The following is a 16,861-nucleotide window of genomic DNA, read 5'->3' as shown; positions in this document are numbered from 1 at the left end:
AGGAATTAATTCCCCAAGGAAAAATGTGTTGAGTTACATGGAAAAGGGTCTAGCATTGAACACCAGGAAACAACATCTAGATGGTCGATAGAGGAGAAAGAAGGAGTCCAAGAAGGGGAATGAAAAGTCTCCTAAAAGGAAGAAAACACAGTAGTGCCATGTCTAAAGGGGTGTTTCAAAGAGAAGGAAGAGAGCCCAGTGCCAGATGTTGCTGAGGTGTCAATAAGATAAAAGACTGAGAATATTGGTTGGACACAAAAATAAGGATATCCGGGGTGGCCTTGGTAAGAGCAGTTTTTAAGGAATGGTAGAGATGGAAGCCATATTCTATTGGTTCAGAAAGAATAGGCGATGGGAAAGGGTAAAGCGTGGCTGTTTGAAGGCAAGAAAATGCTAGAGAGAGATGTAGAGTTGAGAAAAACATTTTGGGGAATAAAAGAGGCTTGAGCACTCGTGCACTTATTCATTCATTCACTCATTCATTCATTCATTCATTCATGAAACAAATCTTTACTGATGGTCCACATAGTGCCATCATTGTTCTTGAGGCTGGATGTACTCATACGGCATATGTAAATGCTAATGGGAAAAACCAGTACAAAAGGAAAAGATAAGGATATAATTCTTTAAAACAAGTGGAAATAAGGGGAGAATTCTGAGGTCAGAAGACATCTTAGGCACAGGTAGAGGATTATTCTTAAAGTCAGCAGGAGGGACATCTCTCATCCAAACAACAGAAACAAGACAAAAAGTATAAGTGCAAATATATGTAAATCTATAAATAATGAGACTTATTATCCCCATTTTACAGATGAAGCCACTGCTCATAAGAAATATACCAAAGCCCATAATCTTTCCCGCTCTTGGGGTGAGAAGAAGACATATTGGGCAGGAAAATTACCTAGTGTTCCAGACAGGGTAGTAGTTTGGCACACTTCAAATTAATGTGCTTTAAATATTTGTTCAACACTTACTGAGTGAGGCTGTGCCATACTGGTAAAGGGTGGGCTTGTAGCCCCCACAGGATGCTGTCTTCTTCCATAGTGTGGCAACAAGTTCTTTCACAATTACTTAATTGGAAATTTGGCCCTATCATTCTATGTATTTGCATTATAATATATATTTTAGCAGCCCTTACAGATTAGTACAGTTGACACTTCTTGGAGGGTCTCCCTTCAATCTCTTCTATCAGTGGTTCTGATCCCTACATCAGAACTATACCTGCAGAGCTTTCTAAATGTATATATGCCTTTGGCCCACCCCTGGGGAACGCTGATTCAAGAAATCAGGGGTGAAGACTGAGGACGTATTTTTTAAAAGCTTCATGGGTGGTGTTGACGCCCTACCAGGGCCGAGAACCATCTTACTGCCTTAGTGACTTCTCTAATCCCCCAGCTCTGACGTTATTTGTTTATATTATTGCTCTGGCTACTTTCTAAAATTGTGTTTTGCTTTCGTCTCTTACAGAAGACATAGATGAAAATCTCCTGTTTTGAATTCAAATCTGAAAGAATTCAAACTTTCCAGCATCTTCCTCTGTTCTGACCACTTCTGAAATCTATGCAGCTATGATACTTGTAGAGTTATATTTAGTAAAACATTTGCATGTCAAGGAAGACAATGAGAATGATTGCTTGATAACAGTATATGCACCAGGCATTTAACATTAACTTTGGAAAATAAACTTTAAAATTAAGTAAAATCAATATATGCAAAATACTGTATACTGTTTGTGAATAGGAGCTTAACTCACCACTCTGCACTCATTTATGAAATACTTACTGATTTCTAAAACTCAAAAACATAATATGGCCATTTTGTCCAGAATACCACATGCATGTCAAGAAAATGGATTAATGCTCTTTTGTTGTGAATGTGTATTATTTTCAATATCTTAATATCCTAATAAAAATTCATAAAAGTCCAAATGTTTATTCAAGTTTATTTCTGGTGATTTATTTAAACAATTATATGTGAAAGACAAACTGCAGGCTCACACTTCATATCGTTATAATTGTGCTTCTTAGACCCTACTACTTAAAAAAAAATGTTTTTTTAAGGCATGAGTGTGCTTGGGAGATACGTTTCTTATGGGAAACAAACATTCAGTTGTTAAATGGTAGTTGCTCATGAATGTCCTTTTCATAATGTAAGTATAAAGAGGACAAAAATTGAATTCAAGTGCCATGTGGGGACCGAGTCCCAGAGAGCAGTTTCCAGGCTCTCAGGCTCAGGTGGAAAGGTGCTGGCTCGGGTAGTAGATGGCCATCAGCTGTGACTAGTTGGCCATCAGCTGTTACCAGTCAGCCATTAGCCACTGATATAACTGCCATGACTAGTAAGCACAGATTGCAGTTAGCAAGGGGTTGGTTGGTTGGCAGAGAAGCGGACAGCAGATTGCACATTGTGTGGCGCCTGTTTCCTGTTTCTCCAACCAAGCTGCCAGCGAGAATACAGCGGTATGACTCCCGTCTATGGCTCCGTTGGTGTTCCTTTTTGGCCTCACCATATCCTGCATTCTTATGCGTGGAGCAGGACCAGAAATCCCACACGACACCCCGCATGACACAAAGCACAGGGAGCAGGGTATGGCGCCGGCCAGCATGCCCAGAGGGGTAATGGAGCAGTTTATACATGTGAAAGCTCAGCTTCGGGAGGCCCATGAGGAGTGAGGAGCGGCGCTGGGAATGGGAGGCGCAGTCTGCCTGGGAGACTCTAGCCTCCAGCTGGCACACCTCCCTCTTGGCCACAGACGGCGTTGCCTTCCTTTTGGTAACCTGCTGCTGCTGTAGGCTCCGAGGGTTGTGGACGTCTTGCACCAAGGCCTCCACCCAATCGGACACCTGGCATGGCGAGCAGGATTCCAGCCAGGTAGGAATGGTGTCTGACTCTGGGCAGGAGGACAGGTGGCCCCCACACAGTGTATGGTACCCGGTAGACACTGTTCTCAGGAGCTGGACCACTCAAGAGGGGTGGGAGGACATGGATGGCTCTCCAGCCAGCATGGAGAGGGCCCTGCAGGTTCTGGCTGAGCGGTTGCCAGAGGAGACAAAGGATACAGCCAGCCGTGGGGGCTGGATGCTCCTCACTGCATTGCGTTGTAACATGGAGGACACGCTTAATGAAATAGCTCAGGTGTAGGACTAGTCTTATTTATGAGAAACTCTGGCTGTGCCCAGGAAGGCTAGCTGTGCCCAGAAAGACTGGTGGTATCCTGAGAACCCTGGCTGTGCCCAGAAAGCCTGGCTGTGCCCAGGATATTGCATCCACCTCCAGGTTCCTGACACAGGGCCCCTCAAGGAAGACACATGTCACGTAAATTGTGAAGCGAGACCCTGTAGGGGTAGAGTCTGGGGACAGTCCCCACACTCGGAAAGGTGCTGGCTCGAGTAGTAGATGGCCATCAGCTGTAACTGGTTGGCTGTCAGCTTTTACCAGTCAGCCATTAGCCACTGATATAACTGCTGTGGCTAAGCTATTAAGCACAGATTGCATTTAGCAAGGGGTTGGTTCGTTGGCGGAGAAGCGGACAGCGGATTGCACATGATGTGGCTCCTGCTTCCTGTGTCTCCAACCCAGCCACCAGCGAGACTATAGTGGTATGACTCCCCTGTCTATGGCTCTGGGTGTTCCTTTTTGGCCTTACCATATCCCGCGTTTTTATGCAGGGAGTGGGAGCTGAGACCCCGTATGACACCCCACATGACATGCCCTTCACCAAATTTAGTTAAAAGTATGATTATGCACTGCTTGATCCAACTAATTTTAGCCTTTGTACAGGTGTGCATGTGTGTTGGGGGAGAGAGGTGCCCTGCAAAATTTCTACACATTTCATATCCTCAAAATAATAGAGTGGAGAGCCTTGAATTGTCTTAATGTCCTATTAGTCAGAGATAAATATTACTATTGTAAATTGATAGCAAGAAACTGTGTCGTAAAGGAATATCTGTGTCTTCATTTGAGCTATTCTTTGGTAACTATGAATAGAGTAAAAGCAAGGTTGTGAAAATATAAAAGACACCATAAGAGAGTTTTACAAGGTCTGAAGTAAGGCAATAGAAGACCCTGTCACCCACTTTATTCAACTTACTTGAAAGAAAATTAGGTGTTTTATATATTGTCCTATCTGAAATGGAAGCTATCAGTGTGATTATCTTTGATGATTTTTTTTAAATAATCAAAAATTTGTTAAGAGCCTTATCTGTGATAGTCACTGAGATAATGTGCCTCTCGGAATTTATCTGAAGGATACTTATGGAAGTTTGTTTTCTATCAGAATAATCTTCTCTAATTAACATCAAAGTTGTATTTCTTATCTCTTTTTTTAGCTCAATGAATCACTTGTTCTTAACCAGACCCCATCACACCATTGTCATGACTAAATAATTATGTTCAATTTGATTAATCAAAGTCTAATTATTACTTATAATTTTTTCCAACTAGGGAAATAATTTTAGAAATTACTTCAAAATTCAGAATGTTTTTATGGGTAGCTGCAGAGAATTGTCATTAGCATTCTTAATTAGAAACCAAGTTTCTAGTTGTTACTATGTTGAGAACAGTGAAATTATGTTTGGAGGCATTAACTAGACGTGTTACCATTTTAAATGTTTTTGAATAGTGAAAAGTAATTTTAATGCTAAAGACACTACTTAAATGTTTTCTAAAAGTGTTTTATTTGAAAATAATTTCCATTTTGAAAAGAAAAATATTACATAACAGAAAATTTTAAAACCTTAAATTTTTCTGTCTGTTAAGCCTTCCATGTATATAGCTGCCCTAAATAACATAGTGTAGAAGCATTTTAATATTCTTGGTGGTCAAGTTTTTAATTGTGGGTTGTTTGTGATAAAGACGTTACTCTAATCCTAACCAAGGAGATGAAGTTATTTTCTCAGTAATCAGTCATTAAGCCCATGTCTGTGTAATTGAGATACTTTAGAAGTTGGAGTTCCTAGTCTAGAACCAGTTATTCAGTTAACTGTGAATTCTGTGACTCACGTTGCCCATGACCATCAAGGTATTAGCAACCTGGCTTAAATACTACGCAGGCATAGAGATCCCAGGAGATCCCACTGCTCTTTGAATTCTTGCTCCAAGGGCCATTTGCAGCAAAGGTAATTAAAAAGACATACAGTATCACTTAGACTGATTCTATTGCACAAGGTAAAAGAATGTAAGATAGTCATGTTTGGATAATTTCATAATTTCTAATAGTTCTACTTAACAAAGAAAGAAAGAAATTCAAGGGTTTGTATCTAAGGAAGAAAAAGACGTGAAAGAGGAGGGAAAGGGGGATTTTTGCCTAAATTCAGGCAAAATAAAATAGCACAAAGGTAACTGAATTGAATTTCAAAAACATAAAATAGTTGAAGAGTGACTGCTATGTAAAGAGATATAGCTTGCTTCAGGTGCTGGGGACAAGTCTTAATAACAACATGATGAAATCGATTTTTTCTTCCAAAATTCAATTCCAGAGTACAGAGATTTGGTTTGAAACCCACAAGGTAAGTTATTTTGAATTTAATGTGATTGAAGACCATAAAAAGGTTTGCTTTCAGAATCAGCTGGCCCGTAAAGGCCACATTGATTTGCTTTATGGGATTTACTCATGTTGTGCGTATTCCCTGCCAACCCCTTACGCCTTATAAGATTTTCCCCATATCATTTCCTTCTTGAGAAATTGTAATTGGCAGTAACAGCACCCAGACCATGTGAAGGCCTGGTAAGTCTCATGAAGTTGGATTTATTTGTATATTACATAAAATTTCATTTGACCCAGTGGTGGTCCATTCCCAATACTAAGCATGGTACGACACTGGTGTTTGATTTGTGGGTAGAGATCACAAGTTCAAATAACTTCAGGGACCAAACAGGTATAAGTTGAACTGTGAGAATATAAGGAAGAGTAGGAAGTGTATGCACTGCTATGAGCCAGAGAATGCATGTCTTGTCTAAAGACATTTCAAGTTTTTTAAAGCACTCTGTAGGCTTACAAAACCAAAATCTAGAGGCAGACTTTAGCCTGACCACTGTTTCAACATCTCTAACTAAATAGTCTATTTACAATGGTAATAGGACTTAGATAGAAAAACCTTTTTAAAAATGATCTCCTGGCCAGCCTGGTGGCTCAGGTGGTTGGAACACCATGCACATCATGCTCCTAACACCGAGGTTGCCAGTTCGATTTCCACATGGGCTAGTGAGCTGCCCCCTCTACAGCTAAGATTGTGAACAACAGCTCTCCCTGGAGCTGGGCTGCCGTGAGCAGCCAGAGGTTGGCGTGGGCTACCGTGTGCTACCATGAGTGGCCGGTGGCCAGCATGAGCAGATAGCAACCAGTGAGAGCTGCCGTGAGCTGCTGTGAGCAGCCGACTGGTGGGCAACTGCTTCAGCCGGGGGGAGCACAAGGCTCATAATACCAGCATGGGCCAGAGAGCTGTGTCCTACACAACCAGAGTGATAAACAATGGCTTGAACCGGAGTGGAGGAGGGAGGCGGAACAAAGGGGGAAAAATAAAATAAAATAAATGATCTCCTAACCCTTCCATTCCAGACTCTTCCTTCAGAATGAAGTTTCTCATCCTGGCTAGCCTTCTGAGCACAGCCACCACTGCTCTACCCATCCCTGTGAGTACTCCCCTCCGTTCTAGAGAGTGTTTCTGGGCTAAAAAGCATTTCCTGTGTCTTTCCATCTCACAAAAGAGGAAAGTGGAGTCCAGGAAAGTTGTAGGCCCAGGGTCTTCCCAGTACAAATCCCAGCTCCACATGCCATGTGCTAAGCGTATGACCTTGAGCAAGGAAGTAACCTATGGCTTTCCTGTCTGTAAAATGAGTTATCAAAACTCCCTACGGGGGGTGGCTGGTTAGCTCAGTTGTTTAGAGCCTGGTGCTCTTAACAAGGTTGTTAGTTCGATCCCCACATGGGCCACTGTGAGCTGCACCCTCCACAACTAGACTGAAACAACTACTTGACTTGGAACTGATGGGTCCTGGAAAAACACACTTAAATAGATAAAAGTTAAAAAAACGAAACTACCTTAGAGTATTGTGAGGATGATAAAAATGCATCTAACGCACTGAAGGGTCCTAATTGGAACATAGGAAACTCTCAAAGAAACTAGCAATATAGGACAAGTATTCTGTGGTGACCTAGGTCTTACACAGTTTAAATTGAGTTTCATTTACAGTACCTGTCCCCCAAACCGTCTCATGTTGACTATAGCTATGCTTTCCACATCTGTACAAATGAGATCTATGAGTCTAATGTGTGTTTCTTACTCTGAATAAGTAGGACACCAAGTAGGCAAGAAACCCTCTCCCCTGATCATTTCTGTGTCTGTGTGTTAACAAAGGAGCTTTTGAATAAGTGAGAGAGTTTTCAAAATGTGTGTTTGGGGATATAAAATTTAAATTTACACTTCCATACTCCCTACACTTTGAATTTCTAAATGCTGAGAACTAAATTGACAAAAATTGTTGATTCAAAGATAAAAAGGTATGCCACATGTAGTTAATCTTAAGAAATGTAAATAAAAACATTCTTTGGACATAAGTTTAAAGGCAAAAAGTACGTGTTTTCATCACTGGACAAAATTAATTCAACTTTTCTCTATTAGATACTCAATTGCTTTTCATTTCAGAGGTGAAGCTACATCACTGATGGGTATAATGCTCAAGAGTGGTTTGCTACCTGTTCTCATTCAGAATAAAATACCTTTGTTATTGAGTGATGTATGCCATATGTTGCCTTACCTTGTTGCTGTTATTGTTTTACAAGTTTGAACAATCAGGAGGAAGTTCCAGTTGTCAGGTAAACTTCTAGTAGTATTTTCAAATGGCACGTTTATTATTTTAAAAGTGCAATTGTCTGCAATTACTGACATCATATTTCTCTTTACAGAGATTTAATTTTTACCCACCACAAGGACCACCATTTTTTCCTCAGATCCCATTTCCCCCACCTCCACAACTGCCCCCGGTAAGCATGGGTTTGGGGAAACTCAAATTGTGAAAAGTATTTATTAGTTGGATGATGGTTAGGATATTTTCCAAATTTTGATACAGGAATATGAGGATTTATTAAGTCACCAGTTATTAGCTATTCACAATCCCCTCTCTGCATAGTTTGTGGTGGCGCGTGACAAGGGGCGAGCAAATTTCCCCCCAAATCTTTAGTGACTTCTTCCAATGTCTTTCTCCACCTGCCATCAAAAAGGTGTTTGTACTGAATTACTTTGACTATGATGAGCCTACTCTTCATGAAGATAATACCAACTTCTTTCTGTAACATCCATTCTTTTTCTAAATCACCCTGCTGCTTTTCTCTAAAGTTTTTTTCCAGCTCTCTGTAGCTTTTTCTCACAGGTAAAACAATATTGTTAGTTTAGTCTTCTTGTTGGACCCTCTCCAATCTTCTGATATCTGGATTCTAATAACATTTTTTAATAAAGGCCAGACTAATGCTAAATATATAATAGAATTGCCTTTATTCTTTATTCCATATGTAATTCTTTTGTTGGATGGACAGATAGCATTCATTCAGTTAATATTTCCTGAGTGTCTACTGTATAATGGGGTCTATAGCGAGGGCTGGAAATACAAAAAGAACGAGATAAGTTCATAGTCTGATGAGGAAGAGAGACTGATACATGAAAAAACAGTGCAATTTGGTAAGTGCTTCTAGATACAAATACAAAGCCAACTTAAGCTGTGGGTCAAAGACTTCAGTCGCCATGAAGAATGAGAAGTGGGTGGGGCACTCAGGCAGAGGGAACAGCAAAATGCATAGGACAGACCTAAGGAGGACGTGGCAGTGTCTGTGTTTGGGGGGGTGGGAGGGAACGACCAGTACAATGAGGCTGCAACACAGGCTGGAAACACGTTAAATTTGGACAGTATTTAGGCAATGATGTTTTGAAAAGTTCACATACATTTTAAAATAGCATCTTGCTTAACTTCTTATTTAGCACCTATGTATCTTTTAAAAATAAACACTATTTTGCATAATTTTGGTTTTATATCTAAATGTAATAAACATACTTTCCCTTTGCTTGTATGTAATTTCAAATGGTTTATATCTCAACTTTAAGTAGGCGTTTGAAAATTGGTCACTAAAACTACAGTCCTCAATGGAACATTCTCTCCCTTTAATACTTTCACATGTGCTAACTGAATGTTAGCCACTAAAATTCTAAGTACTTACATTTATAATTAACTGTTAATTATTTTGGTTCTAGTCAGGTTTGTTTCCCCTTTTTCTGGCTGAAATTCAGTAAGATTTGCTTTAAATTAATGCAAGATCCTGGAGTCGTGGTTTATAATTAGAATTTAGGAATCTCTGTTAACATCTTATATACAAAATTATGTATAACATCATTTATAAAATCTATGTGGCAAAAAAAAAAAAAAAATCACTAGTATCTGAAATGGAAACTCTTCCTTCCACCAGATGGCAGAGTAGTATTAAAAATCAGCAAAGAATAAACTACCGTGTTTCCCCAAAAATAACACCAGGTCTTATATTAATTTTTGCTCCAAAAGACTCATTAGGGCTTATGTTCAGGTGATGTCATCCTGAAAAATCATGCTCGGGCTTATTTTCTGGTTAGGTTTTATTATTGGGGAAACATGGTAGAGAAACATGGATTTGCAAGAATTATTAACATATAAGACAAATTCCTGGACTTCAGTTTTGACTAAGCAAAATAAGCATACCTCTTCAAAGAAAAAAAATTATTTAAAATCCACTAGAATCTAATCTCTACCAACTAGAAGGTGGGCTCCCTGAGATCACATAATTGTTTAAATACTGGATACATGGATGGATGGATGGATGGATGGATGGATGGATGGATGGATGGATGGATGGATGGATAAATAAATTAATAAATGAGAAAAAAGCCAAAACAAAATGTTCACATTTCGTTTTATTCACAATTCACTTTTTTCTAGATTCCAATTCCTCTTCCCTTTCCTTTTCCATATGATCCAAATCAGGTAAGTATACTTAATTTCTTTTAAGAAAGTATTTAAATGAATATAAAGAAAACCCTGAAAATTCTTTAGATTTAGTCAGAGTATTTGATACCAAGAATTAATGGTTATCCTTCTCTTTTGGGAACCATTAGTTATTGATATTTTGTCTGATTTGAGTCATTTAATGTACAAATCTCACATGCCCTTGAAAAACTGAACTACCTAAGACCTGAAACTTTCCTTGATTATGTGAAGGGAACCCAGGAAACAGGAGAAAAAACATTTGAAATCAAATAACCTGGGGATGCAAGTTCTGCCATTTAGTACTTTGGAGTAATCTTAAATTCCTCTGAGCCTTATTTTCTTCTAGAAAATAAAATAGTGAAATGATTTATTTATAAAGTCCATTTCACCTCTTAAATTTTATGCTTGTATCTGCCATTAATGGGGGGAAAATGCATTTATTGAAATAAAATCTGTCCTAGAAGCCTTTGAACTAGATTGAAGGTTATGGTCATGATATTAAAGGATTATTTAAATTTTACTTTTGACAGGATTTTATTGAATGAGGGATGATTACATATGATAAGATTGACTCAGTCACAAACCAAAAAATAAGCAGTGTATATTTTAGCATATTAATTCCAATTTTTCTCTACAATTATAGGAAATGTCATTATTAAAGTTTTCTTTCATAAATAAGTGGCCCCAAAATATAGCCTTTTTTCAACCTACCATGTTTCCCCGAACATAAGACCTAGCCGGACCATCAGCTCTAATGCATCTTTTGGAGCAAATATTAATGTAGACCCGGTCTTTTTTGGGGGTAACACAGTACGAAGCATAAGTTTAATTATCTTTCCAGTAAGTCTCTGCTACATTTGGAGCCAAAAAAATTAAAAAATGGGGGGAGGGGATTATGGTAGGTTACTTATAATACTATATGAATCTTAATGATAATTTTTAGAATGTTAAGAATTCTAAACAGCATGATTTCATTAATCAAGCTAATATAAAATGTGTAACAAAAAAGAGATAAAATGCTGAATTACAATTTCTTGATTATTTGATTGTTTCCTTTATTTTAGGTCCTGACACCTAATGATCTTATAGCGGTAACTATATTTTAGCCTGTTAATCTATAAAGTTTATAAGAATATTACATTCAACACCCTACATACTCGTAAGATGAGGCAGTTCATCGTAAAAATTACTGTCTTCATTATTCCAATTCACTAGGAAACAAAATAAAGCACAACTGTTAAATTCAAAACTAAAAAAACAACCTCAATGCCTGCCTACATTCATTTATTCAATTCATCCAAATTATAAATCAATAAAACAACCTCTTCAATTATTGATGAGGGTAAAAGTGAAGAGTCAAAAGACTTACTTACAGGTAAATTGCTTCACAAGAGATGAAACAGATTTGATTATTTCTTCACTAACAAAGCATTCACATAAACATATATTAAAGATTATCAAATCTAAATCCCAACAGATAATTTTTTTAACTGAATTGCACATCATTCAACTTTTTAATGGGGCCCTTTATTTATACAGTAAGTTATTCAGAATCTTAGTTTATGAAAACACAGAAGAAATACTTGGAGTTATGAAAGAAAACATTAAAAAATTCTATTTTCTGGTCTAAGAACTACTTTTCATACTTAAAACATTGTCTGAAATCGAGATACTTCACACAGACACATAAATTTCATCTGGGATATCCTTTTTCTTTAAAACGCTACCTTAACTAAAAAATGGTAAGTTTTACAATTGATGATATCTTAGAATCAGAGACATGCACTAATTTGTAAAAATGTCAGAAAATTAGGCCTAAATCATTTGTGTGCCTGAGAGAAAATTTTCAGGATCTTCAATACAGACTATTTAAAGTCAACCATCTTGAAGAATATTTAAGTATCTCAGAAAATTGAAGGTCAAACAGGTGGCTTCTGAGCCTAACTAAACAAGAACCTAAATCTTTTGAGTTCAAATAGTGAAGTACTCCTCCCACAATCCACTGTTTAAGCAATACTACAGTGCAACTCCAAATGGAAAATCATAAAAATTCTAGCATATTTCTAACTAAAAATGTTTTAGGAAACTACCTTCAACGATTAATTATTGACTACAAAATTAGCAAGTTCACCTTTACACATCAAAACATGCCTCAAAGAGCAGTGGCCTGTGGTTGAAAGGCCTAGATTCTAATCTCATCTTTACAATTAAATTATCTGTGTGACCTTGGGTAAATGTATGAATTTAGCTCCCAGGTCTCTTCCTTCGAAAATATTGATTCCCCAGACACATGACTCACTTAAATTACCAGATAGGAACACTTAATACCTATTTATACTTTTCTGAACTATTTATACTTTCCTTTTCTGAACTTTTTTCTGAACTGTTGACCACAACCCACACTGAAAAGAATTCTGACATAATGCATAGAACTGCCTGTATCTTCATGGTGATTTAAGAACATTTTTCTCCCAGTGACGAGGTTAAGTCAGGGAGCAGGAAAAGGCATCCTAAAGGAACAAACACCTCAGGTCACTGTTCTTGCCTAAGAACACGTTGGGACAGTGTTTACTGGCCAGCTCTACAAATAGAGATTTGCCTTCTTGGTACAAAGATCAATTTCTTGAGCAAGCTGCCATTCTCTTATAACAACAGAAGGACCCCGTGGAAGCTACAAAGCAATACTTTTCCAGGGAAACTGGCTGTGTAAGCAAAGTATTCAAGTTGTCCTAAAATGTTGGTTCAGCATCAATCACACCAGGAATTTGCATAATTTAAGAAACATAGTGCTTGTATGGAAGGAAGTGTACACAGTGAGTTTCTTAACCATTCACATCAATTTTCTATCTTTCAGATATAGTAAATATAGTTATAAAATAGTTACAGGAAAATACTTCTGTGAATTAAGGGAATTTTTGTTTTGTTTGTTTGTTTTTCTTCTGTTTATTAGCACTTATTAACATCCACAGTATTAATTGAAACAAGCAAGTCACTAAATAGCCTTATGTTAACCCAGATGTTAAACTATCTCTGGTATTACAGGTGACTTTTTCACCAGCTTCCCCATTCTTATAGTTGACAAAATTAAGAGAATTCAAATCTAGATAGCATATTCATTTTAAAACCTTACATCATGCAAATAAAGAACTAAGCAGTAAAATAGAATTTTTCAAAAACACATTTTCATATAGAAAATATTTTAACTTATATATGTACTAAGTTAAAAATAAATCTATTGACAACACTGATCACTGATTTTTCTTCTTTCAGTTAATCACTTCTATTTTGAATCAACTAGGGGTAAGTCCATATCAATTTTTAACCTATTACAAAGTACAAATCTATTTAATGAACTGAAGATAATATCTTATTAATTTTTTATTTTTAGGGCTTCTTTGGGGTAAGACTTCATTTCTATGATTATACTGATAAAAGTAAGTGACATTTAATCTCAGAAAAGGTAAGAATAATTATTTAGAACCATAAAAACATATGGCAGTATCAAACCCAACTAATCTACCCAAATTAGAGCTTATGAATCATAAACTTGATTTCCTCCAAGATCTTTGTTTAGATCAGAATTTCGGCAGGTCTAAAAAGGTATTCTTTTCATAATGCCCATGGTATTTGACAAAATTTCAGTTTACAGAAATATATGCAATAATAAGGTTATGAAATTTCAAACTGTATATTTTACGTAAAGCTTATTGTTGTCTTATGGACAATTCATAGTCAACAGTGAGCAAAGCCTGCAGTGAAACTACCAAATCTAGAAATGGCCTGATCTCAAGACAAGTCTCCTTAACACAAAAGTATCAGCTTGCTTGATGGAAAGGCTACAAACCTTGAGACTTCCACTTTGATTCTCACTCAAGTTTGCCTTCATTTAAAATATACATTAAAAATAGAGAGAAACCAAAAGGTATATTCCTTTTTTAAATATCTGAATTACTGTCAATTAAATTTATACACAGTATGTATTTATTGTATTTTAATCTACCTTAAGAGAAACCGATGAATCAAAATACTCTTAATTCCAATCTTGAGAGGAATTGGATTTCACCCAAGTTTTCCTTCTGACAAGTTTCATTGTCCTAAACTGCTTATTTAGTGTTTCTTACCACTTCAAATGTTCTTATCAGGCCATCATGGGCCAACTGGGAGGAATTAAACTCTATATTGCAGAAAAGATAGTTGAGGATTCAATTTATCAGCATGTAGGTATAACAGAACCACATTATTCTCTGCCTCCTAACATACGTGATTATTCCAATACTAACCCATTCCATAGCAATAAAATAACCTTAATATGGGAGACAAGGGTGGAGGCGAAGAAAAACTTATGGCAAAAATATAAAATAACTATAATCTGTATCGTTTATTTCGGCAGAAATAATTCTTTCACTACTATGCCAGAAGTTATATAAGGTTAGTAAAATCTCCAAATATCTTTCAAGCACTCTTACACATTAAAAAAAAAAAATTTATCTTAAGAGTTTAGTAGACTCAGATTGTGTACATATTGGTAAATTAATAATATGATGAAAGTAGGTATAATCAAGACCAAATTAATAAATGCTTTCTTCAAAGGATGTATTTTAAAACCAGTTTATTAATTAAAACTTCACAAATATTTTAGAAAATACCAACCACGTAAGTGAAGTAGTATTTAGTCTCTGAAAGTGGTGAGAATTTTCAAGTGCCCTCTTTCGCTACCAAATAGTTAGCTTTTTAGATAGGTATGGTCTTACGTAAGTTTAGCATATGCTTCTATTTGAGTTTAAAACACTTTCAAATCTCAAGAACACCTGCTGGCAAGACAAACACTGATTATTTATCCTTAGGTCAAAACATTATGAAATAAATTGCCTTCGGGATAAATTATGCTAATGATTTCAACAATGCTAGCTAGCCAAACCAGATGTGGCCTTTAATTTCAAGTCACAAACCGTAACTGTATCACTATGGATAACGTGAGTACCATTTAGTAAAACTGCATATTTAAAGGAATAAATCATAAAAGCTTCATAACCTTAGTAGGACAATAGACAGAAAATGGGTTTTGGAGCCAGGCCCACCAGGATTCAAATCCCAGCTCTGCCCCTTATAAAATGAACTTTGGGGCAACCTTTCTACATATCATTTTCATCTGTGAAATGGGAATAATACTACCTAACTTCACAGGATCGATTGAAGATTAAGTGATATAATTAGATTCAATAAATGGTATTTATTATTACTATTTATTTTATTAAATATCTCTAAAAAAGAAAAATATTCCTTATATCCAAAATACAAGAAAAGCAAACACACAGGCAGTATTAGCTACTGATATAGGAGCAGACATTCCTCCAGAAATGTCTTAAACCAAAATTTTAATCTGATTTTTCTCTGTTATAGGTGGTGCTGATTACTTACAGTCATCAGAAGAGTATCTCCTTCTATCCCGTCTATAATAGGAGCAGTTTTATCATTTTGCACACTTTGTAAATGTTCCAAGGAAAACTCCAACGCACTACAAAGAATTTAGTATCTATAGACCATATGCTTTAGTCATTCTCTAAATAAAATTTTAATATAACCTAACATCTTTAAAAGTATCAAAACTATTAAACATAAGTAAATGTCATTCTTCAGGAATTGCTCAAACTTTTTCAAGAGCTCTTGTAAGCCATTCAATTTTAGAGAATTCTATTCAGTGCCAGAAAGAAGCAATTTCTTCCTGCCAAACAGTAAAAGTACAGTCAGACTCTCTCATGCTTGGAGAAGGCCATCCTACCCCACTTAATGAGCGTGTCATCTTTGTCAGCACAAGTCCCTTATTACATAACCAGGGCCCAGGATTTTATGGAGTTTAGAAAATTAGTACCGTACATAAACCTTGTAACTCTTCCAGAGGGGTTTGAGGCAGCATCCTGAAATCAAACATTCTACTGTTTCTCAGCAAAATTGATAGTCACACTAAGTGGAAAAAAGCTGTCAGTTCAGCTCAGGTTTACCACCAAAGTATTAGGTTCGTGCAAAAATAATTGCGGTTTTTGCAATTAAGCTTTTAAACTGCAATTAATTTTGCACCAACCTAATAGTTCTGACACTAAATTGGGGGAGGGGGGAGAACAACCCTTTTGATTTACCTTAGTCCTAGTTCTGTCCTCTAGCTGCAGAGTAAGCCTAATACCTTTTTCAAATGTCTAAAGAAAAGACAAACATGTCTCTACCCCGAAACCGACTTTTCTTCAAACACTCTATCTGTAGCCCACCTGGAACAGAGATGAAATTATGACAGTCCCTACTTCAGGTTGAAAAGAGTTAATGTCATGGCACTTTCCCAATGGGTATCTTAGCCAGAATGTGATACACGTGTCCACTGAGACAAGGCAGCGTTATCTGCCTCCCTCTTCCAGGCTTCCAAGAACACCTAGAACACCAGCTCCTTCCTTTCCTCTGGGAATTATAATGTTAACAGTGAGTCTCGAAAAGCTATTTGAGTCCTTACCATTTCCTTCCTAACAAAAAACACTTTAACGCCCAAAGACCTCCCTCTGTCTCTGATTTCAATTCCTTTCTAGCCATCTATTTTAATTCATTGATGACATACACAGTTATAACAGAGTAAAATCAATATATCAATTGAAATTTCCTGGACACATTTTTTAATTCAGAATTGTTTAAAATGAGAACATAAGCTCTTATTCATTGATCTTGATCTTTATTGACTAAAAGAGTGCTGACATTTCCTCATAAAACTGAAGACTCTAAAGACAAGAATACGTAAGGTTTCCATTTTTCAAATCAGCTTCAACAAGATCACATAAAGCAAAATGTGAAACAAATAATTAAAAAATAGATTAGACAATTG

General features: G+C 36.8%; 2 protein-coding genes across 6 annotated transcripts in view; both read left to right on the top strand.

Annotated features, from left to right (window-relative positions):
* SPARCL1 (SPARC like 1) overlaps positions 1-1,928 on the top strand; it is a 49,324-nt gene extending 47,396 nt beyond the window's left edge. For all 4 annotated transcript variants that reach the window (XM_019731256.3, XM_019731255.3, XM_074323782.2 and 1 more), the window contains one exon: positions 1,468-1,928. In XM_019731256.3, coding sequence (XP_019586815.3) covers positions 1,468-1,496 — 29 coding nt within the window. In that variant the 3' untranslated portion in view covers positions 1,497-1,928. The remainder of the gene's footprint in view (positions 1-1,467) is intronic.
* Positions 1,929-4,613: 2,685 nt separating this feature from the next.
* SCPPPQ1 (secretory calcium-binding phosphoprotein proline-glutamine rich 1) lies at positions 4,614-13,527 on the top strand. Of its 2 annotated transcripts, XM_088791843.1 has the most exons (7): positions 4,614-6,630; positions 7,781-7,813; positions 7,904-7,981; positions 9,955-9,999; positions 11,067-11,093; positions 13,273-13,302; positions 13,391-13,527. In XM_088791843.1, the coding sequence occupies exons 1-7, from the start codon at positions 6,571-6,573 to the stop codon at positions 13,442-13,444; spliced, it is 327 nt and encodes a 108-aa protein (XP_088647969.1). In that variant the 5' UTR covers positions 4,614-6,570; the 3' UTR covers positions 13,445-13,527. The 2 variants fall into 2 exon arrangements, with proteins under 2 accessions (XP_088647969.1, XP_088647966.1); XM_088791840.1 differs by having other exon boundaries at positions 13,273-13,503.
* The last annotated feature ends 3,334 nt before the right edge of the window (positions 13,528-16,861 follow it).

Source organism: Rhinolophus sinicus, chromosome 1 (genome assembly GCF_057876585.1).
Source record: "Rhinolophus sinicus isolate RSI-liver-muscle chromosome 1, RSI-T2T, whole genome shotgun sequence".
Taxonomy (NCBI): domain Eukaryota; kingdom Metazoa; phylum Chordata; class Mammalia; order Chiroptera; family Rhinolophidae; genus Rhinolophus; species Rhinolophus sinicus.
This window is presented reverse-complemented; position numbering and strand designations above follow the sequence as displayed.

Coding starts and splice junctions, on each gene's coding strand:
- SCPPPQ1 (XM_088791840.1), top strand. CDS start 6,571: ATGAAGTTTCTCATCCTGGCTAGCCTTCTGAGCACAGCCACCACTGCT. Junction 7,814..7,903: donor GAGGAAGTTCCAGTTGTCAG/GTAAACTTCTAG, acceptor TTCTCTTTACAG/AGATTTAATTTTTACCCACC. Junction 11,094..13,272: donor CACCTAATGATCTTATAGCG/GTAACTATATTT, acceptor TTCTTCTTTCAG/TTAATCACTTCTATTTTGAA.